This window comes from Aedes albopictus, chromosome 2, assembly GCF_035046485.1.
Source record: "Aedes albopictus strain Foshan chromosome 2, AalbF5, whole genome shotgun sequence".
NCBI classification, from domain to species: domain Eukaryota; kingdom Metazoa; phylum Arthropoda; class Insecta; order Diptera; family Culicidae; genus Aedes; species Aedes albopictus.
In genome coordinates, this window is record NC_085137.1 from 283,247,529 (window position 1) to 283,274,944 (window position 27,416).

The window sequence follows — 27,416 nt, forward strand, 5'->3', positions numbered from 1 at the left end:
TGTTCAGCGCTGATGTTTTATCAATCGACTCATTTTAATGCTCAGCGCAGAAATGTTAATTACTACATTCTAACATTGGCGATAGTTGAATGGACCGTGACCAATAATTGTATGATAGCTTCCTCAATCCCATTGTCTTGTGGCAAGCGTTGTGTTTTGACAAGCGCTCAATTGGTGATAACAAAATCCAAATGATGATTTATATTCTAGCAAAATCCAACTCAGACCCCGGTAAGAGGAAAAAAATACAACTGTAAAAATTTGTTCTACTAATCTCTGACCGATTTCAGTGTCACGTCCACGTTAATTTACATTTTGTACGAAATAAAAACAAAACCACTCATTATCAAGCTTAATAAATACTTAAGTATTACCACGCGCAGGCACTGCTCGTTTGCCAGCAGATAATAGCATAGTCCGACTCTGCTCAGAAATGTTAGCGCTTGTTAGTAATTTGTATTACTGAAATTAATTAAGTGTCAGATTTCATGTAAACGCCTCGTATGTGCTCCACTGAACAGACGTCCGTGTCGCTACCACCTCGCTTATCAAACAAAGTGAAGAAGCAGTTGGTAGGCAGTGGATAATCAGTCGTTGCTCGTGCAAAGAACACTAAACATTTTTTTTCGCTTTTTTCTTGGCCCAGATGACCTTTCCCTTATCATCGGAACGACGATTGATGGGCAGTATGAACTTCAAGAATGGTTGGTCGCATGGGATGTGCTAAGGCGCTAAGGCATTGGAAGATTAAGAAACTGCAAAGAAATTGACAAATTGAGAAACTTGATTACATGGTTGCAATAGGATCGATTCAAATAGAGCAAATTGCAGATAAGTTATAACCTGAAATTTCAAATTTGTTTCAAAATTTGAAATGGGTGTTGCAATATTTTTTTTTATTCTACAACCACTTTTTCTAGTTCACAGCTCTTTTGTCCACTAAGGCACTACGTGAGTGATTCCAATTGGCAGCTGCACTTATACTTTGTACAGCGCCTTAATGATTTTTTTTTTCGAATTCTACATTATCGAACCAGAAGAATGATGAGCACGAGGATGTTGATGTGTGGCTCTTGTTCCTTTTCCAGTCCGATTGGGAATCTATTATGAGTTAGAAACCCTGAAGCTAACATTCATATCACATTCTGTTATAATTTTGATCTTATTATAACAAAATAGGTTATTATCTTGTTTAGACCTGTGTACTTTTTATTACAATTTTAGTTATTTTAACATCATTCTGTATCTTGTTTATAAAACAATAAATTATTGAAAAATATTATAGCATCATAACACAATATGATATAATCTTGATATAATTTTCTAGTCGGGTTGCTTTTAGCCGATATCCAAGTTTCCATTGGAGCATTTGCTCAGAAGAGGGTCAGGTGTCAGCCGCTCTCTCGGGGAGAAGCAACTGATGAAAAATTGCGAGTGCCGGGACTGGGATCGAACCCATGACCATCCACTTATGAAGTGAACGTGTGACCAATAAGCCACAGGTCCCGGCAACAATATTTTCTTTGTGGATTGATTTTTTTAGAAGGGTTGGATTCCTTACAATGGCTTCACTAGGCCACATCCTTATGCTAGATAGTCTTCTCTGAGTTGCATTAAGTATTGTCATCTTCTAGGGATGTTTAGACCTTATATGTCACAGTGCACAATTTTGAAAGAAATGTCTGCACGTTGCACCCCCGGTATATCATTAATCCTAAATAATGCAATATGAATTTTAATCAACACCACTCATTTACAAGGTATTTGAAGCACATAGCTCCAATTTTTTCGAGCACAAATCTGGAGAATCGTCAACTGGCTGAGAGTGTAAATTGGTGATTGCTTCCGCACAGTAAATGTTGAGTTACATTTTTAGCCAGATCCGTTTAACGGTTCTCTAGATTTGTGCTCGAAAAAAATTGAGCTGTGTACTCCAGATACCTTGTCCCTAATGCTGCATACACAGTATACTCAACGTTGGAAGTGTTTTACCATACCACACCGATATAAAGATGATACTTACCTAATCCCAATGCTTATTGCCATAAACGCCGCGTTATTGCCATGAAAATCTATAACTGATCCATCTAACTTCTTTGTTGCAGGCTGCCGGTATCGACCTGAAGGAAAATCTAGCAGCAGGTGGTGCACCATGGCCTTACCCCTCCGTTTATCACCCGTACGACGCTGCCTTCGGTTACCCCTTCAACTCGTAAGTTTTAATTAAATTTATCAATATTTTACGCCATTCCGCTGACTGAATGACTGACTGACAATTGTAAGTTTCGCCTCACTCTCTCTCTCTTTCTGCGTGTTGCGCCCGTCTAATGGTCCATTTCCTCCCTGTTGTTCCCTTAGGTGGTATGGAAATTCGCCTGAAGTATGTTGCCGCGAGGGGCGCTACACCACGCATCTCTGTTTTGTTGTTCAGTGGCCAAAGTTATAAGACTGCCAGGAAAAATCGAGAACACATGTTTCCTCCTCACAGATTCATGTACTGTGATTAATTAATTTCCTTTCGTCGTAGTCTCATTAGCGTGCGAGAGAGACATGGGCCGATTTCTCATTATGAAATTACGACAAATTTATGAAGATGTTTTGGTTGTCAAAGAAAGAAGTGGATTTCGTCAAACGCTGTCGGCGTCGATTTTTAATGAAATTTAGAACGCGCTCGCCGGAGACTAGCAATAATGACAAGTTGTTTTGAATTCGTCGCCCTCGGCCTCAAATATATGTCACTCATTCCATGATCGCAGACCGAGGAATAATGTTGTGACATTCGAAGAGACTCTGTGATCTTTGTCGGGTTGTTTCTCTTGGAACAGAACAACCTGATGACATATTTATGACGGCTGTGGAATATTCTGGAGCTTCATCTAAAACCAGCTCTTGGTCAGTCGGCCGGGCCGACTCGGCCCCTTCAATACAAGTATGTTCCGAAGTCGTTGATACGCTCAAGTAGCAACCAATGAAGGTTTCTACAAGTACGTCAAACACTCTTGATGGCACTCTTTGATCAGTTCGCACTGGTAACGCGTCTCCTCGCTACTTCTTTACTTCCTGTCGGTGCCCTGTGGTTGATAAGTTCTCGTAATGATTGATCTCTTGTTTGAGCTAGCGACATATCACCGACCAACCACAGTGGCACGTAGCGGCAGGTTTTCCTCTGAAAACACTTGTTAAAACAAAATATTTACCATTTCACTAACGACGGCAACGGCAGTCTCGATTCTCGATAGACTACGCCAGCCAAAGTAGGCGCTGAGTGATTTACCGATTTGCCGCTACATCGCCGTGCCTGCCTTAGCACGCTTCGATGGTAAGTAAATTGCGTGGCGTACTTTGTTCATTTTTGTTGTATGCTAATTCAACTTAGAATGGCAACCAAAGCCTTTTGTACCTAGCCATGTAGTTGTGTTTGAAACCAAATACTTACAAACACAGGAAATGTTAACTTTTTCTACACCGTTCATCGTTTTGTTCCATTTGCTTGTTCGAAAATGGTTTAACAACGCCAGTGCATGTGTCTTTTCGCCGCGTTGACATTTGGCTTCGAGGTGACAAACGAATAGTCGCGCATCAAAAGTGTCTTAATTATATGGCTAATGTATTATTTAATTTAGATATTTATTCATACACACATTCGTCGGCTTGGACTGTCGCTACGACAACAATCGACATATCGGTGGCGGAGCTTCTGCTTTTGGCTGGCGATGAATTATTGATGGAATTAATATTTGATTTTATATTCAATCCAGGGTCACTTCCAGGTAATGTCGCACTTCGTTTCTTCAACCGTGCTAACACAATCGATTGATTTTCAATACTATCATCGCGTCATATCATTAGTTATTTTTTTTTCAATCTTATTCTTTTGTTGAACATGAAGCAAAAAACTTCGTGGACATTGTTTATGTTTAAGTTGATATTAATAGTTGTGTATTGATAACATTATAATACTTACAATATTAAAAGAATAACAAAATCACTTTCCTGTATAATATTCTTGAAATTATCTAGATTATTATTAGACGACTTACCTTAAACTAATGAGGTTGATACACTTTGCCCTGCACTAGCGTGTTGTGTTGTTCCATTTTAGCTTGAAAATGAGTGAATTCTGTTACCGTTTATGCATATATTTATAGCAGCACTGATGAATAAGGACAACGTTGCATCAGCCCAAAATGTTTGTTACATTTGTCGGTAGTTTTTTTTTGTTATAAACTGTATTTTTTTTTTCAATAAAAACGCATTCTCATATAAACGACCCGACTAGAAAATTATATCAAGATTTTATCATATTGTGTTATGATGTTATGTATAATATTTTTCAATAACTTATTGTGTTGTAAACTAGATGCAGGATGATGTTAAAATAACTAAAATTGTAATAAAAAGTACACAGGTCTAAACAAGATAATAACCTATTTTGTTATAATAAGATCAAAATCATAACAGAATGTGATATGAATGTTAGCTTCAGGGTTTCTAGTTTCTATAAAAATGTGATACAATTTTGTAACATTATTGTCCGAAAAGCGAAGAATTAAAACTAAATTATATTACAATGAGTTGTCAAACAACATTTATAACATAAGGTGATATATTTGAGTTATAGTATTTCAAAAACACCAAGGATGTTAAACATGATAATATCACAATGAGTTATAATAATCATGGTTTGTTATGATTATGTTATATTTTTTTTATAACTTTCTAGTCGGGGATTCGAATATCGGTAGAAATGTTTTTTTTGGTTTCATGAAGGTTTTAAATCAGTTTTATACCAAAATTGTCTCTTCGTTACCGCCAAAAATTTTATACTGGAGATGCTCTCACGTATGCATGTTTTTGTTGTACTCAACTTGAACGATCAATGTGCTACTGAAAACACCCCAAAGCAGTCCCTAACCAAAGGCGAGATGTTTTTTTTTCTTTTGTTTTCGGCATTGTTGGACTTTGATGATTGATCTTAGCAGGCATGCATTCAACTTGCTTCCTATCTAGCCCTTTTTCTACCATGCCTACCGTATGCATAGGCATCGCCTACTAGGGATCGGTTGTAGGTAATAGTTGGATATTTTTTTTCTATTTGAAAATGATTCTTGATAAAATCTTCGATTGAGTCTGTCAGCCCGGCGAATGATCCGTGCAACACCTTTCAATTTTTCATGAACCTGTCAACCGACACTTCCGATAAGGGCGTGAAATGACTAGACAACGCCTGATACTCGCGCCGAGTGTCTTTAGCCACATTTTCTCCTTTTCTGTCGCTTTTCACATTAGAACATCGAACATGCTTTCAGTTCGGGATTTCATTGACATTAGTGTTGATAAATCAAATCAAGGCCTGCTCCGATGGGACGCGACTAATGATCACTCCCTCAACTTTGTCGCGCCTTGCTGCGGACAACGAACATTCGACGTTCCCAGGTTGGGTCGGTCGGAAGCGTGCAACATTCTCGCGCGATGTTGTTGGGATGTGGAAAGGTAAATAAATCAATCTTTCAGGCTGAGTTTGGTGCTCTTTTATTCCGGATCGCAAACGTAAATTTATCGCACCGTTTTGATCTTGCCTCATTCGCTGCCTGCTCACGATCATGATGGACCGGCCCATGGCACACGCGGGAGGTGGGACGACGTGCATCACAAGATGAAAAGGGAAGTGTTCCGTAAAGTCATTATATATTTCACACCTGCGTCTCTGAACTTTTGATCTAATTAATTCTGATCGTGTTCTTTCGGAGCTAATGAGAATAAAACATCATAGAAAGCACAAATTCAATCATTTATGATTTTGAAACACGGAAAATCTAGATCAGAGCTTATGTGATCATGTTGTTATTTTGTTGAGAATCCGTGTGGACTGTTAGCAAGACCATGCTTTTAAATATTCTACGAACTTTCCTTTCCTTCCTTATCTTCAATTATCCTAAAGTGATTGGCAAAATGATTGACTCAATAGTATAAGTATAAGTGATAATAATAGTAATATGAGTTAATACACACACTTCACACATATCGCCGAGATCAGCCACATAAATAGCCCAGAATCCAACAGAGAGCTCGGTAAAAGTTCAAATTGTCGACTGAACTGCATAGCTGTCAAACTTTGGAGAAAATTTCGGTTATGCATTACCGAGTATCTCGGCAACCGATAGTACCGCAGAAAAAAATCGAAAACGCACTACTGGGCCTTGAACAGTATTGGTTGAAACCAATGATAATGATTAATCATAAATTTAATCATGACTAATGATTAATGATTAATGATTAAGATTAATCAAAATTCATTAATCATAATCACAAAAAATTCTCATTTAATCATTAATCATTAATCTTAATCACTCTGATTTCGCAATTTCATCATTAGTCAGTAATCATAATCATAAGAAAAAACAATAATCAATCGTTTATCATTCATCATCAAAAATGATTCTTCATATAAAATATATGATCCAATTTGTATTGGTTAAAATGCTGTTCTAAATAATAGAATTCATGATTCCTTTTGCAAAAATCTCTCAGATTAAATTACCTTTTACTTTTGAAACTTCAACTTAATCATTAATCATAATCTTTAATCATCCCAAAAATCAAATGAATCATTAATCTTAATCAATAATCACCGAAATTGGAATTCTAAACATCAATGATTAATCATGATTAAAATTTTTGTTAATCATGAACGCTCTGGTTGAAACTCAAATTCGCAAATCTCATGCTTGAGAATTTACGAGCTCAATTCATGACTTGTCAAACTCATCGTTGAAAAAATCTATTATTGAGCATTACCAAATATTGCTAACAATAATAACAAATGTTGCTCAAATTGGTTAGGCTCTTTTTAAAATCGAGCAAGATTCCGGCGAATGACTGGTGAGAGCGTGATTTTTTGCATAAAAATTTCGTGCAAGGGAAACTTGATCAGAATCTGACGCGAGAATGACTCATGAGTCGAATGAGACTTAAGTGTGAATTAACACCCCTTAGCTTCTAACCCCCTCAATTATTGTTTGATTTCTGTAGTTCTTATTCATTTGGAGCAGAAACTAAGAATTAAGATTACTTTGCTTTGCTTATGGTTATTTGAAATTTCTTTTAAAAATATAAAAAATGGAGTTATCCCTGGGTCAAAATCCAATGGAAAATAACAAATATTTTTATTATGACTTGTACTTGTAGTATAGTACAAACATGGCATAGACGCGTATAATACATTTAGGGGTTTCACTAAACAGATTAAATGACTGTGTAAGCCATGATTTTCTGCTAATCGATCATTGAAGCCAACTTTTCCGCTACTCACCGCATCAAAACAAAGGTGCCACCGTATATGCAGAGCCGTAGCGTGGTCCCATGGCGCCCTTGGCAAGCATCCAGATTGGCGCCATACGACAATAGGGCACTGCATTGTTTTGAATTTGTATGGAAGTTTGACGTTTCTTGGCCTTGTTGTTTACAAAATTTCTGTAAGAGTAAGAGAGATGGAGTGAATTTCATGCAGTTCCCTATTGGACATTGTTCATTTGCAAAAGTATGTGTTCTTTTTTGTTTCTTTTAAAATTGTAATCTGGTGTTTCGAAGAAACAAATCCCTTCCCCGATTTATTTATTTCTTTTAGAGTGTTTTTCTTTAGGAATTTCAATGGGAGTTACCCAAAAAATTTCAAAATTTATTTCTCTTGCATGAGTATGAATAAGTACGAACACATTTTGTATTTCAATAATCGCACAATCATTAGGAATGACATTTCAGATTCCTAACATGAATAATGCATTTTTAACAATAACAGTAGTTTTTTTTATTTCTTTCTTTTCTGGATTTTTTGTTCCAATGAATTATGTTTTCAAAAATACTTGAATTTCAAGGGTTTTCAGGAATCCTCAAACGATCCATTTTACCAATTTTCGGTGATTAGTTAGTTCAATTGGTTTCACCAGAATTTTTCAATTACTTTACCAGAGGTTCCTTCTAAAATGTGATCAAACATTTCCGGAGATCTGTAATCCTGGATAAATACCAGGTGGAGTTCCCGTAGCAATTTCTACATGAGTTTATATATGTTGAAATCTCTGGAAAAGTTCCTGTTGGAATAACTGAATGAAATTATTCAGGAATCTCTGAAGGAATTCTTGCAGGAATATCCGGTGCATATGAAAATTCGGTAGTCATTTCGGCAAGGATTTCCAATGAAATTCATGGAGTAATTCTTGCAGGAATTCCTGGATTAGTTCGTAAAGATATGTGGAAAACCACTGGAAGAATTTCTGAAAGAACATTTGGATAATGTTTTGATTGAATCAATCCCTGCAAAAGTTCCTTAAGGAATCTCATTGAAGTTTTCAGAAAAAAAATACCTAAAAAGTTTTATGAAGAAATCTCTGGAGAATCTTCTGAAGGGACTCTTTGAAGAAATGTTGCATACAATCAATGGCATGTTTTTTTCAGCGGAATACCTAGAGAAATTCCTGAAGGAATTCCAAATTTACGATTTATGTGAAAATTCATTGAAGATTTTCCAGGGAATTTTAGCAAAAATTTAGGGATCAATCTCTAGTGAACTTGGAAAAAAAAATCGAAAGGAATCAATGGAAGATCTTCTAAGCGAAATGGGAGGTTTCTTCTACTAAAAGGATATATATAAGACTTTCTGAAGGAAATTTTGCTCAAATTTCTTAAGAAATCTATAGAAGATTTTCTAAAATAACTGCTGAATTTTCCATAATAATCTTTTGAAGAGTTTCTAAGTAATCCTTAAAGATATTTTTTGCTGGAATCTCTATTAGAATTTAATAAAAAAAAAATCTATATAAAGCTCTGAAAATTTTTTAGAAATTCATAGTAGAGGACTCCTGGAAAAAAATATGAATTAGAAGATTTGGAAAATAAAGTTTTGAAGAACTTCCGAAGGAATTCGAAGATCATTTTGGTATCCTTTAAGAATATTTCCAAATTCATCCCTTAAAGATTTTTTAAAAAACCATATTTGCCGAAATTTCTTAAAAAAGCTTTGGAAGATTGTCTAATTAAATCCTTGGAGAAATATCAGGAGGAATTCTTTCACTTATTTCTTTAAAAAGTCCTAAATAACTCCCTGAATTTCTAAAAGAATAAAAGAAATATTTGTATGAATGCGAAGAAAATCCTCGAAAGTAACCTCGAGACATTCTCCAGTGAGAATGTTTATGAATTTTTAGTAAAAAAAAATCACTGAAAAAAAGCTTAACTAGTTATTATTATTAAAAATAAAATAGTCGATAAATTGCCAGGTAACATTGAGGTAAATGTTCAAAATAACCTAGAATAAACTAAATAAATCTAAATGTTTGACAATACGGAAAAACTAAAAACATATTACCAATGTTGAATACTGAAAATAGTGAAACCTTGATAACATTCATGAAAACAATGCTGTTTTCTTCTTGGCTTAGGCCATTTCGGCGCCCCTTTGAGGCTGGCGCCCTTGGCGGGGGCCAACCTGGCCAACCCCACGCTACGGCTCTGCGTATATGGACTGTAACACAGTGACAGCAGTCGAGTTACGTCAAACACACAAGGCTACGGTGGCGCTATCTGTTCATTTCATAGCGGCCGTTTTAGTTATTTTAGTGATCCATTGAAATATTTCATGAAATTGCGAGTGAAATAATCCAAGATTGCCTTGGAGATCGCCACGTTTAATCAGGATAATAACTAATCAGCGTTTTACGCTGTTCAGTGAATCCCCTTATTGTTTTGAACAGAATTGCCACCACAATAGATATAAAAACATCTAACTTACGTACGCAAACAATTGAAAGTGAATAGCTTCGCGTCCCATTTCGATGGTGTAAAATAGTCTGTTAAATAAAATAATTGATTAACGTCTAGTACTAGTCAAATTAGTATTCCGGCATGTACGATGCACATTGGAAACAAGCAAATAAAACATTCCACGATCTACGCCACTCCATACTGAGCGAAACGGCTATGGCCAGACTTCCCGCTCGCTTCAATTGGAAACTGAGCACACATACATAAATCGTCGGAGACACCAGTCCGGGTGAGCCATGTCCACAATTTGCATTAGTCACCATTGTAGTTTAACTCAATTTACACGTTCTTTAGCGCGGCTCTGGTCTCATATGGGCTCATTTTTGCGAGTCTTGCCGCTGTCTATGGCTCAAATTGGCGGAACGTGACCGGTCGCTGGCTGCTGCGATGGCTAAAACCGGACGGCGCACGGACACCGGGATACGAAGGCCGGAGTGTGGGTGGAAGACGAGCGCCACCGACGACTCGGCTCGACGGACTTGTTTCCTGCGCGAGCCCGAGTGCGGTCAAGTGGTGTACTTTGACAAATATGTAGACTTTGCTAAATTAATACATATTTGATAATAAACATTACAAATTAATAGTTTTCTTCACGCTGTCAGACGCTCGCTTTTCTGGATAGGCCAATCAACTGGTTAGTTTTATTGCTTGCATCAAGTAGCCTGGACGGTTTGGTGCTTGGAGTGAAACGTTCGGTTCGATTGCCACGCACTGTGGGAAAAATGCTGGCCAGTTTACCACTTCTTGAAAATTTTAGTCAACTATCAAAAAGTAAACAAATTACGGTCAAGTTGCCATTTACTGTGCGGGCTTCATTCATCGTATGATTTTGAGTAGTTTTTTTAGTTTTAGTGTCATTTCACATATCAAGTATTTATTATGGATTATTCAAGCAAGTTTAATTGGAATTAAAACAAATGAACAATTAAAACAAAAGGGCCCGGTAAATGTGTACCCTAAATGGCTTCCAATAATCATGCCTCATATACCTAGAACAATATATATAAATATATAAATATTTTTTTTTTAAATTAATTTCTCATGTTTTAATTTGAAATGAATAAAAACATTTTTATCATTTTTGAGCTAAATAGAACGAAGCTTCTGATGCACGGTTAATGACTACTACTACTACGGTGACATGGATTCAGGCAACCTGCGCAGCGCATCTTCCACTTAATGTACTATATAAACCATTTTGTGTTATTCGCCCCAAATCCTCTTGAACCCACGTAGTGGTGGCAACAGATAAGATTTTTGCACCACCCTATGTTAGTTTTTTCCTATTAATTAAATACTTTTTTAATCCCTTTGGTCACGTTGAGAATGCTGATCTCCAACAGTTCCGTTCGCAGACCATCCTTGATGTCTGACTCTGCCAGATTTAAATTTAATTTGTTGCAAATTACACCACCATCAAGGAGGTTCACAAAAAAGGTCTTGTCGTCCATTCAAGCAGCGTTTTGATGTGATGTAAACGTACATATGAGCTTGCTTGCTAGCGAGGTGTGTTTGATTTGTTGTCCCCTCATAAAGTAGGCTGCGGGTTTTGGATTAATTTCGTAGTAAATAACGCATTGATGAAGAGTCTTGCGTCGCTTACAAATGGGACTTGGGATACCAACTAACTTGTCGTTGTCGGTCGCTTCGAATGACAAAAGGTACGTTGGGCATTGAACGACGCCTGGTGGGCACAAATGTCGGCCCGAAAATATGGTCAGTCGCATACGTTTTCCGATTGAATAGTGCATATATAAATATAAAAGCACATAAATGATAAATAATCCTTCCCCGAGCGATATCATCTTCATGATTTATCTGAATTTGATTTTCTCAATTCGAACCTATCAGCTGCAGGTTCTTCCCTGACTGACGGACTGGATCATCGGGAAGCGTTCGTTGTGTCGTCATCGTGACAGTCAGAGACATTCGCGATCATTATTGCCGGTGCCTCGCTGCTGCTGTGGTGCGAAACATTCACTTGGGTTTGATTTTTGCGCCGTTTGTCGGATTCCGTGGGGACATGATTCAATAGGAAGCGACACTATTGTTTCGTGAGTTTAGAGCACCGCTCGGCTGGGTCGTACGTTTCCGAACGTCCTATGGCCAACACAAACAACATCCAGGAGTTTATTCATTTACTCTGACGAAACCATTCGCTCAAATCGCAAATCTATCATCGAGATTGTGACTGCTCCGTGGTCTGACGTCCCATCCGACTGGAGGACTGGAAAAGGAGACGTGCGGTGTGTCACAGACAGCGCGGCAAACGAGCGAAGGAGCTCGAGTGGGAGGGGAATCTGATGAACAGCGCTCTATGTGTTATTCGCGGCTTAACAAAGCAAGCGATGACTTCTAAACAGTGATAAATGATGGCTGATTGAAATTGAACAGTAAATTTCAAACATGACAAATTTTCTGTATTTTGATTGACTTTTGATGGAAAAGAATGGTGCTGCTCCTTTGTTTGAAAGCGAGGGAGGATTCCGAATCGGAAAACGGAAAAGTGAAATTAATTTAGACACTGCTAGCAATTACGAGACTCACAGCAGAGTCTGACTGCTAGACGAGCTGATGGATGGAGTCGTTGTCAGTGGCAACGCGTCATTCCATATCGTCGCAGTCTGTCCTGAAAGGAGCGTAATGAAGCATCAACCAGAGAGCAACATTTAAATTATTCAACAAACACAGCAACGACATTACGCTTCTGTATTTTTCCTACTGTTCTGTGGCTGCAATTTCGATTATTTCTGATTTCACTGAAACCGACAGAACCGATTCCGTAATTGCTGTGTAATGTAACTTGACTACCGGCATGTAACGAAAAAAAAATTGAGCAAGTCGTTATATAAAGCATTCTGTATTTTTTCCGTTGCTCAGGCCGTTGTTAATCGGAGGGAAATTCAGAACAGCTCAGTTACATAAAAAGCACTATGTTGACAAGGCAACGACGAGTAAAAGGATTACCGCGCGCCAATGGAATTGCGCTTAAAAATTCATGATAATGGAAAACGATTCCGCGACCTGGCGGTGACGATGATGAATGAGCGCAAATGCAACGCAAATGTCCCCTGTAATGGGGGTGGAAAGCGGCCGAAATTTTGTTCATATTTGGTATGACACGATTTGTAAATTAAAGGGAAGATTGTATTACAGGTGACCCGTGTTATGACGGAGTGCCTTTGACAGCTACACAGTGTGTAAATTAGCTTCCAAAATTAGGTTATGTGGCCTGTGTGGCCGTACGGTTAGCAGGGCCAGCCGTTTAGGAGTGTGGGTTTGATTCTCACTCTAGTCGGAGAACGTTTTCGCATAGCAATGCGTAGTGCATGGTGTGTTGTATGATCATGCAGAAAATTAGACTTATGCAACTCATACGACCCTGCCGATTGTATGTAAAAATGATCTAAACCATACATAGACTGTTTCAGAAATTATAAATACACTTTGTTTATTCAATTAAATGAACTGTTCTAATGACCAACTAACCAACTTCTTTCATAGCATAGCATATTGTTCTCCATATTTTTATATTTCCTTTCAATTGTCTTGATATTTAAAGGAACAAAGAGACGAACCAGCCAAGGGCTGAAAGTCTCTCTAATAAAGACAAATCAATCAATCAATCAATTTAAAGGAACAGTCGAGTTCTCTTACAAATAACTTAATTTTTCAAATTTGCATTTTCACAAAGGTGTTTTTTTTCATGATTTCAACATTATCTATCACTAAATACCAAAAATTATCTAAATGTTTGTCATATTCGCTTTCTCAACAAGTTGTTATAAGGAATGCTTTGATCAAAATTTGGGAAAAATCGATAAAGGCATTTCCACAACACTTTTTCGGAGATCAAGTTTCTTATTGTTTAAGGTTTTCTACGGAATATAAGAACTACCACACAGTTTCCTAGCTTTCCTGGACGTATTTAATCTAAACAAACTTATTTTTTCAGCTCAAAGCAAAGCTTGTCATACCATAAAAACAAATGAAGTAAGCAGTAATTAACACATTCGTTTGCTTAACGTTTGTTAAAAATGGTGTTTCTTGATCATATATTCCAGTAAAAATTACTCTTACCAATCGAGAAATATCTTTTATTATCGATACAGCAATTTTTATTGTGTTTGGCAACTAAATATTTCATCTGTGAGATTTTTTCTTTTCTACTATGCTAATTTTTTTGAAAACTTTGTGCAACTTCAAATTTTAATCATCTAGTTTACAGAGCCCTATTTTTCAACTTTTACCAAAAACATCAACAAAATTGATATTATTTGCTTCGTTAGCATGTTTACTATAAGAACTAGAAGAAACTATTTTGGATATTTTGCTCAAAGTGAAACGGCAGTTGTATTTATAATTTCTGAAACAGTCTATAGATAGACTTGAGGCCCATATAGCAACAGCAACAACAACTGCATAGGCGTGATCCAGCAGGACCATGCTGAGGGTAACGGGCTCGATTCCCGGTCGATCCGGAATCTTTTCGTCATGGGCATTTCTTTGGCTTTCTTAGGCACAAAGTATTTTCGTGCCAGCCACACGATGCGATATATACATGCGAAATGGCCACTGGTAGAGAAAACTCTCAGTTAAAAACTGTGGAAATGCTCATAGAAGCATAGAAGCTTAGAAGCAGGTTTCTCGTCAGGTAGACGTTACGCCAAGAAGAAGAAGAAAAATACTGATAATTTGGAATGAACTCACCAACTCATATCCGTCGAAGTACAAAAACCATCCAGAAGCCTACAACATATCAGTAGTTATAATGGTGACAGTGGTTGAACAATTAACAAATGAAAATGTCCATCCAACTGATACTCGCCTTTCGTAAGATATCCTAGTCAAGCATCACCTCCCAAGCAATTTTAAGGAAGCTATGCTATTGCCTGGGGAGTTTCAGGGACTTTGTTGAGAGTTTCAGAAGGATTTCCGGAGCATTCAAAGACGCTTATGAAAAGCTTCAGGAAATTTCAGATATGCGTAGAATCAATTCGGGCAATCTCAGACCCTCTCTTTTCCCTCGTAGTCTAATGACTTTATGAAGAGATCTTCAGATTTCAGGTTCGGTTTTAGAACGGGTTTTAACCTTTAGACATAGAGAAACAGACGTCACACTCTACTGGCACTCTATCGATGACCTTTTTGACGATGAATTCAAATATTTGATAGTTGGTCAATTGGCCACATGCAGCGTTCACATCGGTTTTGCTACTGTTTGATGTTTGCTCATTATAGCCATCTAGTGGTTCAGGGTAGTTTCAGGACGTTTCAGAGACGTGTAATGCGCTGTAAAGCTCTACGTTTTAGGGCTTTTCGGTGGATTTCAGAGAGGATCTCTGGAGTTTTAGGAGGCTTCACAGGCTTTGAGGTGAGATTCAAGGGCATGTGGTTTCAAGGGATTCAGAGGTTTTCAGAAAAAAATCCATAAGCATACTAGAGCGGTGTCAAGGAGTTTCAAGACGTTTAAGGAGTATTTCAGGCGGTTCCATTAGCATTTCAGATAGTTTCAAAAAGGTTTCAAGAAGTTTCAAATTGATTATGCTTGTTGATTCGATGACTTTTACTCATCACATGGAGACCCTCAAAGAGACATTGAACTCACAACTTGATAGATCGTAGCTACCTGAGGCTGTGTGAGTATGAACCTTAACAGAGCCATCTAGTAACGTGTGTAGATCCGGGGTCCTATTTGAGGAAATGCTTGGAGAACCTAAACCAGCCATTGAGTAATAAAATATCTAATCGAAGGAAGTGAGCATCAATTCTCACTTCCTTCGATCAGATATTTTATCATTCAATGGGGTTGCGATCTCCTGACTAATCTACCTAAATCTTAGCAATGTGTGTGGCAAGAAGATCGTCGTTGTGATTGTGTTGCTCAACAATGCCCCTCTGTTAATTTCAATTTCTCTTATCGCTCCCTTGCGTATCTATCCACCGTATTCTTTCATTACTTTCCTTACTCCCTCTTACTTCGAGTAGTATTAATATCACCGAAAAAAGTCAATTGAAAATAAATATGATTGTTGACAATTTCTAAACTCACATCTATATCTACCTACATATAGCTTACTGTCCCTGACATAGAGATGTGTCAGGTTCACAACACTATTGTAATATTATCTAGTTGTCTACAGTGAAGGCTCTGCGCGCCGGGTGGCCGATATGGCGGTCGTCACAACAACCTAGTCTGTAAAGTTGCTTAGAAAGGCCTATTGTTTATGCCTTCCAAGTTTCATCCGATTTTAAGAGAGTGCTGCTGGTCAAGTTAACGCGAAATTCGTCAACACTCAATTGTCAAATTCACATAATATTCATGACATTTAGCAGCACTGCCAGTATCTACGAAACGTTAGCAATAACCATACACATCTCCGAGGCTTTTTTTGAATGTTGCTCTAGAAACACTGGTAACCCACTAATCAGACGGTGTGTATCACTCTCGATTGAAATCGAATCACATTCAGGCGTCAACGATCGTACGTGCAGTATCGATCGGTTGACAAACATGCATAAATAAAACATTTCTGTTTTCTTGAAAGCGATGGATATCGAATGGTAGTAACACTAAACAACGAAAAACTTGCTCCAAAGGGCGAGGAATGAATTTCGATTTTAATGTTAAGCGAAATCGAGCAAGTCGTGTTTTATGGTTATTCGATTTTTTATTGTTATAATAGTTGGTTTTATGAATGTTCCTCTGTGACTATCCTCTTCGACAGCGATCGACTAACGAATTGGGTGCGGAAAACGCTGCACACCTGTTACAACCACGATGCGTAACGCGGCCTATACGTTGATCGGGATATTTTTGGACTATTCTGTTCCCATATTTGATTTATGCTTTTTAACAAATCGACATCAACTGCTGCGTTCCATCGAGCTCATTGATATTCACGATCGATTTTTTCGCTTGTTTCTCAACCAAATGACATGGACATGCTTCTTTTTTTAGTGAGACGCGTGATTGAGGCATAGCTTTTGTTCGATTCCGCTGAAACTTCCTCTGCCTTTCTGTGCTGTCCGCGTTTGGCTAATTGTTAATCAAGCGAATTATTAGTAAGACATAACGCTGACAAGTCGCATTTGGGTTGGCCGATAAGACAAAGCCGTTACCTTCGATGGAATGTGACGTGGTTCGTTTTTGTAAGGCGGTGGAATCGGGCCATCCGGCGGGTGTTGTCTTGGATTACTAATTAGAAGCGATGCATTCGAAAACGACAACAACACCAATGATATGTTGAGCGTAATTTAGGTAGATGCATTCTCGCCGACAAAACGCGACGCGACCGATTCCAAAACTGATCATCCGGTTGAGTTCGAGTCGGCGTTTCACAAATGCATTCCAATCGTGGAACTGCAGTCATTCGATACTTACTTGTTCGATTAAACCTAGGAATAACAATTCGTTTGCAGATGCGTGACTTTCCTAGAAATCAGATTGAGTCACACGAAGTACGTCAGAGTGTCCGATATTGTTCTACCTGTGCGCGTACGTAGGACGTTCTTGCTCGGCCGTCCGTGGTTTGAGGTGGGAGAAATGTGAGAATAAGCGGAAGCTACCTTTCTTGGGCTAAGCTCTTTCACCGCATTGCACTTAACTCCTTTTAACTTTTTATTGGTTATGTAAATGAGCCGAAGGGGCGCTGCCGAGAAGGTTGGAACATAAAACTGAAAGATAAAAGTATGATAATTTGATCATCATGGTCACTAAATTACTTGCTGGTTATTAGGTATTGTTCTGCGTTTAATTACCCCTTTAGACAACGTGTTTCTAGCTGGTCCGTCGGTTGGGACGAGGAACGTTTTTGGGACAACACGCAAGAGAAACTAGTCATAGTGTGTCTATTTTTCGGTGCGTTTTATAGCCTATGGCGTCTGGTTGTTATGGTCGATGAAAAGAAATGGCACGTTTCCTTAACCGGAATGGGAAGAGGTATTTGATGCGGCAACTGCTTATTCAAATACTTAAAAGCCAACTGTCGAAATCTCCATGTATGAGAAATACTCCAAATCTCTCACTACTTATTCTAAGTTTGTTATATATCTATATCTATATATATTTTGTTATATTTTTCAAAGTCATAGGCAAATTTTTCAATCATGGGCAGCTATTTTGTTATATTTTTCCAAGTAGAAATTTCGAATTGATCCATTTTTCTGTTACCAAAACATAGTCTACATACTTTCCTTTGGCCGATAGGCTACGCTGTGTGGTCTAATTCGTACAACGCTTCACGTATAGGAAGAATTGGCGACACAGTTAACACGTGACACGTGCAGGAAAGTATAGAAGCGAACACCAAAGCCCCAACGGAGCGAGCAAAAAAACGAGAAGCCAAAGCTGCAGTTTGTTAACGCTATGGGCAACTCTCGCTGAGACCGGCCCACTATTTACACCTTGTCTTCAAAAATGTTTAAGGTGCCGATTTTCTGAAAGTCCTCGCTAAAAAAGTAAGAAAAATGCATTTGGTTACTCAAATTGATGGACCCCCCGTTAGTTTGAGCCACAACAATTTTTGTAGACCCCTCGATTTTGGTCAAATGGTGGCTCATTTAAACCGTTATAACCCGAAAGTTTCTCCAAAAACCACCTCAAAACGAATTGTTGTTGAAAAGAGGAAAGATAGGGCTACTATATACAATAATAAAAAGTTGGGTCGGCCATATTGATTTTGGCCGCCATCTTGGATTTTTATACCAAAATAGTTTTTTCACCATGAGGGCAACCACCGATTTTCAAATTTTTTGCGTCAATTGAAAGCTGAGGCATTTATACATAACATATCGAAAAATAAGAGATGTCTTTTTTTTCCTATCAAAAGATATCTGCAGTTTTGTAAATTAAGCTACGTTTTCTCCATACATTTCCATGCGCACCGGCAACGACATGCAACAGCTTCCGAGTTTACGCCTGCATGTATACACAAAGGCGCATGCCGCAAAATTTGGCCAAATCGGAGTTTCGTTCCCATTTTTGACTGTTTCTCAATGATGCGGGCATTGCTTTCATAACTTTTATAGTGTTTTGAAAAGCTTAAACCTTCAGCTTTCCATTAGTGGACTCAAAATTTATATTCGTGTTCGTAAACACTGCGAAATAACGCTGCATTAATGTTAACAGCCGGCACTGGGCCCAGTGCGCAAAAGTGGAATGATTCACAAATCGGCAGATAACTTTTGAAAGAAGAAAAAGACATCTCTAATTTTTTGATATGTTATGTATAAATATCTCAGCTTTCAATTGATGCAAAGATTTTGAAAATCGGTGGTTGCCCTAATAGTGAAAAAAATGTTTTGGTATAAAAATACAAGATGGCGGCCAAAATCAATATGGCCGACCCAACTTTTTATTATTGTATACTAGCTGTCCCGGCAGACGTTGTACTGCCATTTTGGTTGCGATTGTTTGACAACTGTTGTGGGGTCATTTTGGCGCCGCACTCTAGATTGGTTTTGTTGCGACCGTTATGAATTTCTTCCCCGCTCATAACAATTTCAGTAATGTTACAATTGCTCTTCTTTTAAGTTGTTTTTCGTAACTTTTTTTACTAATAAACATAGCCACCATAAATACGAATCAAACCATGCAAGATACATTCTGGTCGGTTCATCCGTTCGTGAGTTTTGTTGCCTCAAAGAAACTTCTAACTCATTTTTATATATATAGATAGTAGCCCTATCTTTCCTCTTTTCAACAACAATTTGTTTTGAGGTGGTTTTTGGAGAAACTTTTGAGTTATAACGGTTTAGGTGAGCCACCATTTGACCAAAATCGAGGGGTCTATAAAAATGGTTGTGGCTCAAACTAACGGGGGGTCCACCAATTTGAGTAACTAAATGCATTTTTCTAACTTTTTTAGTGAGGGCTTTCAGAAAATCGGCACCTTAAACATTTTTGAAGACAAGGTGTCAATAGTGGGCCGGTCTCAGCGAGAATTACCCTATTCCATTCTCGTTCTCGAGAAAAAACTGAAACAGGACAAAAGAGCGTGGAAATCGACTAATTCTTTAGCCATTGTTATTTTGAGAAATGAATGGAAAATGCAAATGTTTTGTTGCTACTGTACGTCAGCGAAACGTGGAGTGTATCAGTGAAGAATACGCAAAGGCTGGAGGTCTTCATCCACAGCTGCCTGCGGTATATCATCCATGCTTGATTGATTCATTTGGATCTTAAACGTGGCGTTCCATCGTCGATGTCATTAAAAGCCGACAGCCACAGAAACAGAGGAGATAAAGCGAAGGTGAGATGGCCACACTCTACCCATGGGCAGAAACGAAACCTGAAAACCAGCTTTAGACTGGAACTTAGCAGGACATCACCGAATAGACAGGCCCAGAAACTCTTTGTAGCGGAATTTTACCTAGCCACCAGCTCCACGTTGGTCCTTTGGTTGGCCCTTAACACCACTGTGGACCAATAAGACTGAAAATAGTAAGTTTCGTCTATTTATCTGTGGCAAATCGTTTCATAGGAAATGACCTACCAATCTATTACTTCCATGCCTACTGTGGTAACCACAACATCTAGTCTAAATCGCAGTCAAACCATTTTATTCTAGTAGTCGTTTGTTTCATGAATTCTGTAGAGAACCAATAACTGTTCCGGAGAGAAGACGTTCTTCGACCTAAACCAAATCGATTTTGTTGGCTGGCAACAACAAACAAACCGAGCACGAATCAGCATTTTCGCCTTCTGCAGCAGTGCATTCAAATTGCCTCACTTTCTCGCTTCATTTGCAAGATCTCATCGGTCCCGCCTGTTCGTCATGCTTTTAAATTTTAAACGAACTGTTTGCCTATTCACACAGAGTTCTCAGACCACCTCACGCTTTTACCGGAGGAACCAGGGAACGACTTGGCCGCTTGGCGCGCTTCAGCGACGATAGACGATTATGTGTTATAATTACCATTCATTATAAATTTATGAAAAAGTGGTTCACTCTCTGTTCACATGTTGCGCCCCAATCATCGTCGTCGCACGCCTCATCGAGAACAACTTCTTTAGAGGGTCTGTCGTTTCCGTCCACAAGCCCGATAAGTTGTTGTTGGGGTGGAGTCGAAAAAATCCGTTTATGCATTCAGGAGGCATCGAGAGCCACACCATGTCTGGTAAATAACAAAACACTAAACCGTTGATTATTGGGCTTAAAGTGCGAAAAGATGATGATTGGGGTGTGAATGCATGCGCGTTCATATTGTGTTTATGACATATCTGTTTTTTCCGTTGGTCACTTCATGGTAGTATGGGATCACTAGTGAATCGGATCGATTGTTAGACTTGGCAACTGCTTGATAAAGTCGCTAAATGGAGTATTGCGCATCTTCATAGAAAAGCAATGCGAGTTCTCTGTCCACAATACCTCTTTCCATGATTTTTCTTCATACATCATTCATTTGGCTTCGCATTCTGACCATGCTTACGGTTTTTTTTACTAGAAGTATGTAGTAGTGTTGTGCTCACCAAGCCAATTCATGCTTGGCTTGATAATTGCTTTAATGTTTATTCAATTGAGAATCAAATCGAGTCTGCGGTTTTTTCATCCTCTCATTCTCCCACATTTTCTACACTACTCCCGGTCCCGGTATCTGGAGAAGGTGTATGGTTTCAAGTGAACCTAAAATCGAGATAATAGGGCCCGGCAGAAAGAAGTACATAAAACATGGCGTCACTTGTACGGTGGCGGCGGCAGCCAGTCAGAGGTCCAAATCTTGGCCGTCTCGTCTGCCCCGACCGTCCGTTGGTGAACATTCCGTTTTCTCTTATTTTCGGGGTGTAATAAAAGAAAACGCAGTCAATTTGATAGGGCGCTTCTTGACCGACGATGTCGTTGCCATGGAAATGTGTGAATTTTCTTTCTTTACGGAGTCTGAAAATGGAGAACGAAAATTGATAAAACTTTTGCGATAGCTTGTTGGAAACACAAAGTACAAGCTTGTTACGCTCGCAGGTAACATGATGTTTTTTGGCTCGTTGTTTTTTTCTCATCCGTCGCTGTATCACGACGAATCAGAATGGCGCCGAAGGCGTGACACCGACACGGCCCGCGTATCATAGTTGGCCGTGCTGAGGTCGCTGCAGTTATCAGATAGCATAGTAAGCGGTGTTGAATTGTCGGACAAAAAAGTCTCATTCAGGGCATGCTTGATATGAATCTCACCTCTACGAGGTGCATCTACAGCCGGAATTGGCCGACACCGTTTCATCTTTCGATTGACTGAGGGTTCCCAATATGACTTGTTATCGTTTCTGCATTCTACACTACCCGTCAGAAGTATAGACTCACAAAAATTAGCGAATAACCCAATACAATTCACCGGATGATCGTTTACGGGAAAACGATTTACAGAAAACCGTCTAGCGACCATGCATAAACCACGTAGACTTTTTGAAGGAGGGGTTGTTGAAAAAAAATTACGCTGCATAAAAAAAAAATCAATTTTTGTTTGGACGTAGACTTTCACGAGGTCTGAGATTGCCAATATTTGGTCTACATGGTTTATGAGAAGTCTTTACAGCAAGATTTCATTTATCACAAGAGTATGATATTGTTTTAAAAGCTCCACTAGAGCACTACGTCGGACTAACCATTTTTGGTGATTCATTACGGATGCGATACTATTTGTGACCCAACGACGTTATGATCCTATACTTATGATGGATACTGTTCATCTCTGTCTCCTAGACCCAGAGTTAACTCCAGAGCTAGTGGGGTTTTTGTCGATGCAAGTAATCGACGTGTTCAACATGAAACATTTTCAATTGCTCGTTGTGGCACCGATTCTTTGGTTTCTCACCTATCAGCACCGTGTCGTTAGTGATTGGCTGGCCAGACTGGACCACCAATGCAATGGCAGCAAGTCAAAAAGTCCGAACGAACAAACAAAACCACAATATTACGGTTTTTCAGGCTGCTGAAACACCACAGAATGACCAAAAACTGCTGGTAGCGGCTGTATGAAATTATAGAAAGTTTTGCGCTCTCCCCGAAACCGATGAGACCACGGACTAGAATATGAATTTTCACACCACATGGCCATTTTCCCTTTTTGCTGCTCACTGGTCCACTACACTAACGTCGGCTGTTCACCTCACACAATATTGTGCAATTAGTGGTTCTAGCCAGAAAATTAATCATTTTCCTTTGCCCTTTCTCTCTTTTCCACTTTTTTCAACCAATCCACGCCCACCCATGCGCACACACCCAAACAGCTACGGAATGGATCTGAATGGAGCGCGACGGAAAAACGCCACCCGGGAGACCACGAGCACGCTGAAAGCGTGGCTCAACGAGCACAAAAAGAATCCGTATCCTACCAAAGGCGAAAAGATTATGCTAGCGATAATCACGAAAATGACCCTCACGCAAGTGTCCACGTGGTTCGCGAACGCGAGGCGGCGGCTAAAAAAGGAGAACAAGATGACCTGGGAGCCCCGTAATCGAGTGGAGGACGACGATGTCAACCTGGACGATGACGACGACGATAACAAGAGCTTGAAGGATGATAAAGAAATATTAGGTAAGTGCACTGGGATGCTTGATTGGCGGAGTTTGTTAACCCAATCGCAATGTGGCGCGTGGGTGTGTTCAAGTCATATAGGCTTATGGTCTACATTGTGTGTTTTTTTTTTTTTGTATTCTCAATTTAATAGATTCCAAAGACTCCGGAACTGGCTCAAGCGAAGACGGTGACCGGCCTTCACGGCTTGATATGCTGGATCGACCGGGTAACAGTGATTGGAACGGATCACGCAACGGTAGTGGCCCGAATTCTCCCGATATCTACGATCGTCCGATTCATGGTCACCCTCTTCTGCACCCCTCCAATTTCCCGCCTCATTTGCGATCTACGATAGGGACTCCCCCTGAAGTGAACCACACCCCTAGCGGAAGTGCAAACCCCAGCAAACCAAGGATATGGTCGTTAGCTGATATGGCCAGCAAGGAGAACAAAGATTCAGAATCTTCATCGCCGACGGCGGGCGGATATCCGTCACCTGGTAAAATCATAGCGCCATTAGCGGGCCGAGGCATCAACCCACTGCACCATCATCCGTACATGAGGCCTGAATTCTATCGCAATCTCTACGGGCCGCATCTTACGCCTGGTTCGCCGGAAGTGTCGCTCCTTGAATCCTACCAGCGAACCTTTGGAGCAACGTTGGCCCATAACGGGATTCCCGTCGGTATTAATCCACTGATATCCAAAGCATCTGGCAGTGGGCCCCCGTTTGCACCTCTCAGTCTAACCACTAGCAATCCACCCACGGCGCCTCAACCCGGTGCATCTCCTGCCTCCAGCACCTCGTCCGGTCCAGAAAACCTCACCCCTTCCTCACCCGCTACCGAGAAGCTAATACCCGTGACGAATGCTTCCAAACCATGACAGCTAGAAATCAAGTAAGCCATCTTACTGTAACTCATGCAGAATTAGGAATTTTACTGCAGATTATGAAATTGGCTATTTAGAACGAAAACAATCAGACAATAATGATAAATGTGATTATAAGTTTTCCCATTCTCAACTGTCACAGCTTCGGGAGATTTTCCACCATTTTCAAATAGGAATTTTCTTCATCCATTGCTCTCAAAGTCGACCAAAAAGATACATAGATGAACTGTATGGCCCTTATCTAGAACACACAATTTAATTCGTATCATCTGTTCAGTATTGCGCATTTATCGCTCGCACTTAATCAATCCACAGTGTGAGCACATACAAACAGACGTAACACTTCGAACATTTTTCGATTCAAATCATAGTCACGGAAACATGTTCGCCCAATGTTAAAAGGACTGAGTTTGGCCAACCATCAACTAGGTGGCGGTAGTGAGCAAACGTCTAACTCGAACAAAAATATGTGAGTGCTACGGGTGGGCAGTTGGTCACCTTTTACTTTTTAAATAGACTGTTCAATTGGTGTACGATGGGAATTATCAGAGTGTTATGTTTGTTTGTGTTGTGAGGCTTATTTTTCACCAACTATATAAAATTCACGTGCTCTTCTGAGTTCAAATCACACAAAAAGGGAAATAATAAGAATTTTGATTATTAAAATTTGACTTTCACATAAATTCTCATAGTTTTGTAATCGAGATTACAATCATATTCTAAAAACTGTTGCATCATTTCATCTAATTCCGTTTATCACGAGTTCGTCGAAAATCGATGGTGCTTTACAGCAATCCTCCCCTTGTGTACGACCGTAAACCTTAAATATTTTTCCGCACACTTGAATTCCTTGTAATATGTAATACAAAAAACATGATCCGTTGAAGATTTGGTTCTCATTGGAAAAGCTTTTTCAAAATGGAAATTAGTGGCGTGACGTTGTAACGTTGTTACGTTATGCAACTAATCCGCTTTTTTAACAAACAAAGTAAGTTTGATATTTAATAGGTAAGCAGGGTGTTAAAAATTCATCAATGTTTTTTGTCAGATTCTATTTTTCTCTGAAATGCCAATTCGGATGTTTTGCATAAAGAATCATGATTAAACATTGGAAAATTGACTTTTTTAAGAATTAAAGTAAAGCGATATTTTACTTTAAAAATCGATTTCAAGACGCTTGCTCCACCTTTACTATTTTTGCCTAAATTCCACGGATTCTTATTTTCAACATATTTTGAAAAATAACCCACACCATATTGATCTGTCTCACAAGAGTCCTAAATACAGTTGGTCTCCTATACAAATCTGCCTCCAACTTTACGCAAACCGTAGTTCCCACAGAATACGAATTAAATCGGGTTCCCAACCAATTAAGTTCATATTCTGCATGTGAGAAGCTTATAGTAGGCCCTAATAACGTTAAAAAAAATCGGAAGAAAATGCAAAAGTGGCGTAAAGTGGGAGGCAGCATCATATATGAGACCCGACGGTATGGAAAACCGTTGAGCGACTATCGAACACAAAATGAGAAATAATCATTTGCGCTTAATTTCCGCCAATTTGAAACGTTCGCCAATCCATCGTATCCGGCAGAAAGATAAAAATGCCGTCGGCAAATCGTTCGACCCACGCGGCGCGGTGACTTGTTGTGAATGAGAAGACGACTAAAGCGCGAAAATATAATGGCCAGGATCATTTCATCTTCTTTCTTTTCTTACTTCTTCTCGGCCTTGCTCATGCCCAAGTTTGTTTCGAACGCAAGCAAAAGGAAACACTGACGTGCAACGAATTAGTCATAAAAATACAAAAAAGGATAAAAGTAAAGTTTCGTTAAACGAAAACAAGAGACGCGCGAGATTCAGCTTGGAAATTCCCTATCAAACAAACTTAAGTTTATTGTGTTTTCAATAATATCGGGCACAGTGAGTTGTAGGATTTTTCGTCGAATAAAGAAGGCGGAACCGTTTTTTTTTTGTACATTGTAATAAAACGTTTGTAAAAATATAAGTAATAAATGGATATATTTAAGCAAAAGTGGTGTAAATAACAGAATTATAGATAACGGAAATAGTGTATGTGATATTAAAATGTATTAAATATAAATCGATAAGAAGGCAAGCCGATTTGCGACGAATGAACGTTTATCATTTCCTTTTTATCTCAAATCGTTCTTTTATTGAACGTATATTTGAGAAGAAGTCGTTCCTTTTCTTCCATAGTCAATCTTGTTTGTAATTATCACTTAGTTACTTTACCTCCCGCTAGCTAGTTGTTGTGTTTCAATCTTCTGTTGAAGTGTAATCTGAGAACATATCATGGGAACTCCGCGCTAGAGCCATTTCCACTAGTTCAAAAATAGCGTTTTCCACCCACTTGACCCGAATTCGGACTGCTGTAACTAACTTCCCGCCAAAAGAGCAAAAGTGAAGAAAAAGCAAACGAGGCGGACAAAGTGATTTGTATAATTTGACCATCATTCAAGATGCGGACTACAGGAAAAAAGACTTGTATGTATAGCCACAAACGACCAGAAATTGAAGCGAATGTCCTAACATGCTGGTTCGGATTAACAACCTTTGTAAAGAGCTGTATAAAATCTACATTAGGTAATTATTTAACCATCCTATTTATTTTTATTGAGAAATTTACCTAAGCATTATGTGGAGCGTTCAAATGCAGAAGAAATACAAACTGTGTAAAACGAGGACATTTAAGTGAATTTGACTAATTGAATACAAAGTGGAAAACGTATATATGAAAATTTAACTTTATACATATATTATTGAGGTAATGAAATAAAGTAATTGTAAACTGTAAATTATCATACGGAAAAGAACAAAAAACTGAAAACCATCATAATGTTACTAGTTGCAATAAAGAAACCGACAAATGAAAAAAAAGTCAAGAACATTAGAATCTGTATATATGTTGATCTTTTGATGAAAGAAATCCATAGCTAATCAATCACTTTACTCAAAAGAACATATGTGATATGGTAAGTAAAAAAGAGCATCCCTGATTCTTCGTCAAAGGGGAATTCATTCATTCATTTCATTTATTCGTTTTTTTAGTAGGTATTACATCCCCAGCCAACCAATTTGCACGTATAATGAAGTTTATGTTCATGTTATACGTACTTCTATGCGTTAAAGTTACATCGCATAAGATGCAGCAAAAGTGCCTTATGCGTGCAA

General features: G+C 38.8%; 1 protein-coding gene across 1 annotated transcript in view; it reads left to right on the forward strand.

The window, feature by feature from the left end:
- LOC109417311 (homeobox protein araucan) overlaps positions 1–27,138 on the forward strand; it is a 125,883-nt gene extending 98,745 nt beyond the window's left edge. Inside the window, exons 3-5 of the mRNA XM_019691410.3 lie at positions 2,106–2,212; positions 23,042–23,349; positions 23,483–27,138. Of these exons, the coding sequence (XP_019546955.3) occupies positions 2,106–2,212; positions 23,042–23,349; positions 23,483–24,216 (1,149 nt within the window). The 3' untranslated portion in view covers positions 24,217–27,138. The remainder of the gene's footprint in view (positions 1–2,105; positions 2,213–23,041; positions 23,350–23,482) is intronic.
- Positions 27,139–27,416: the final 278 nt, after the last annotated feature.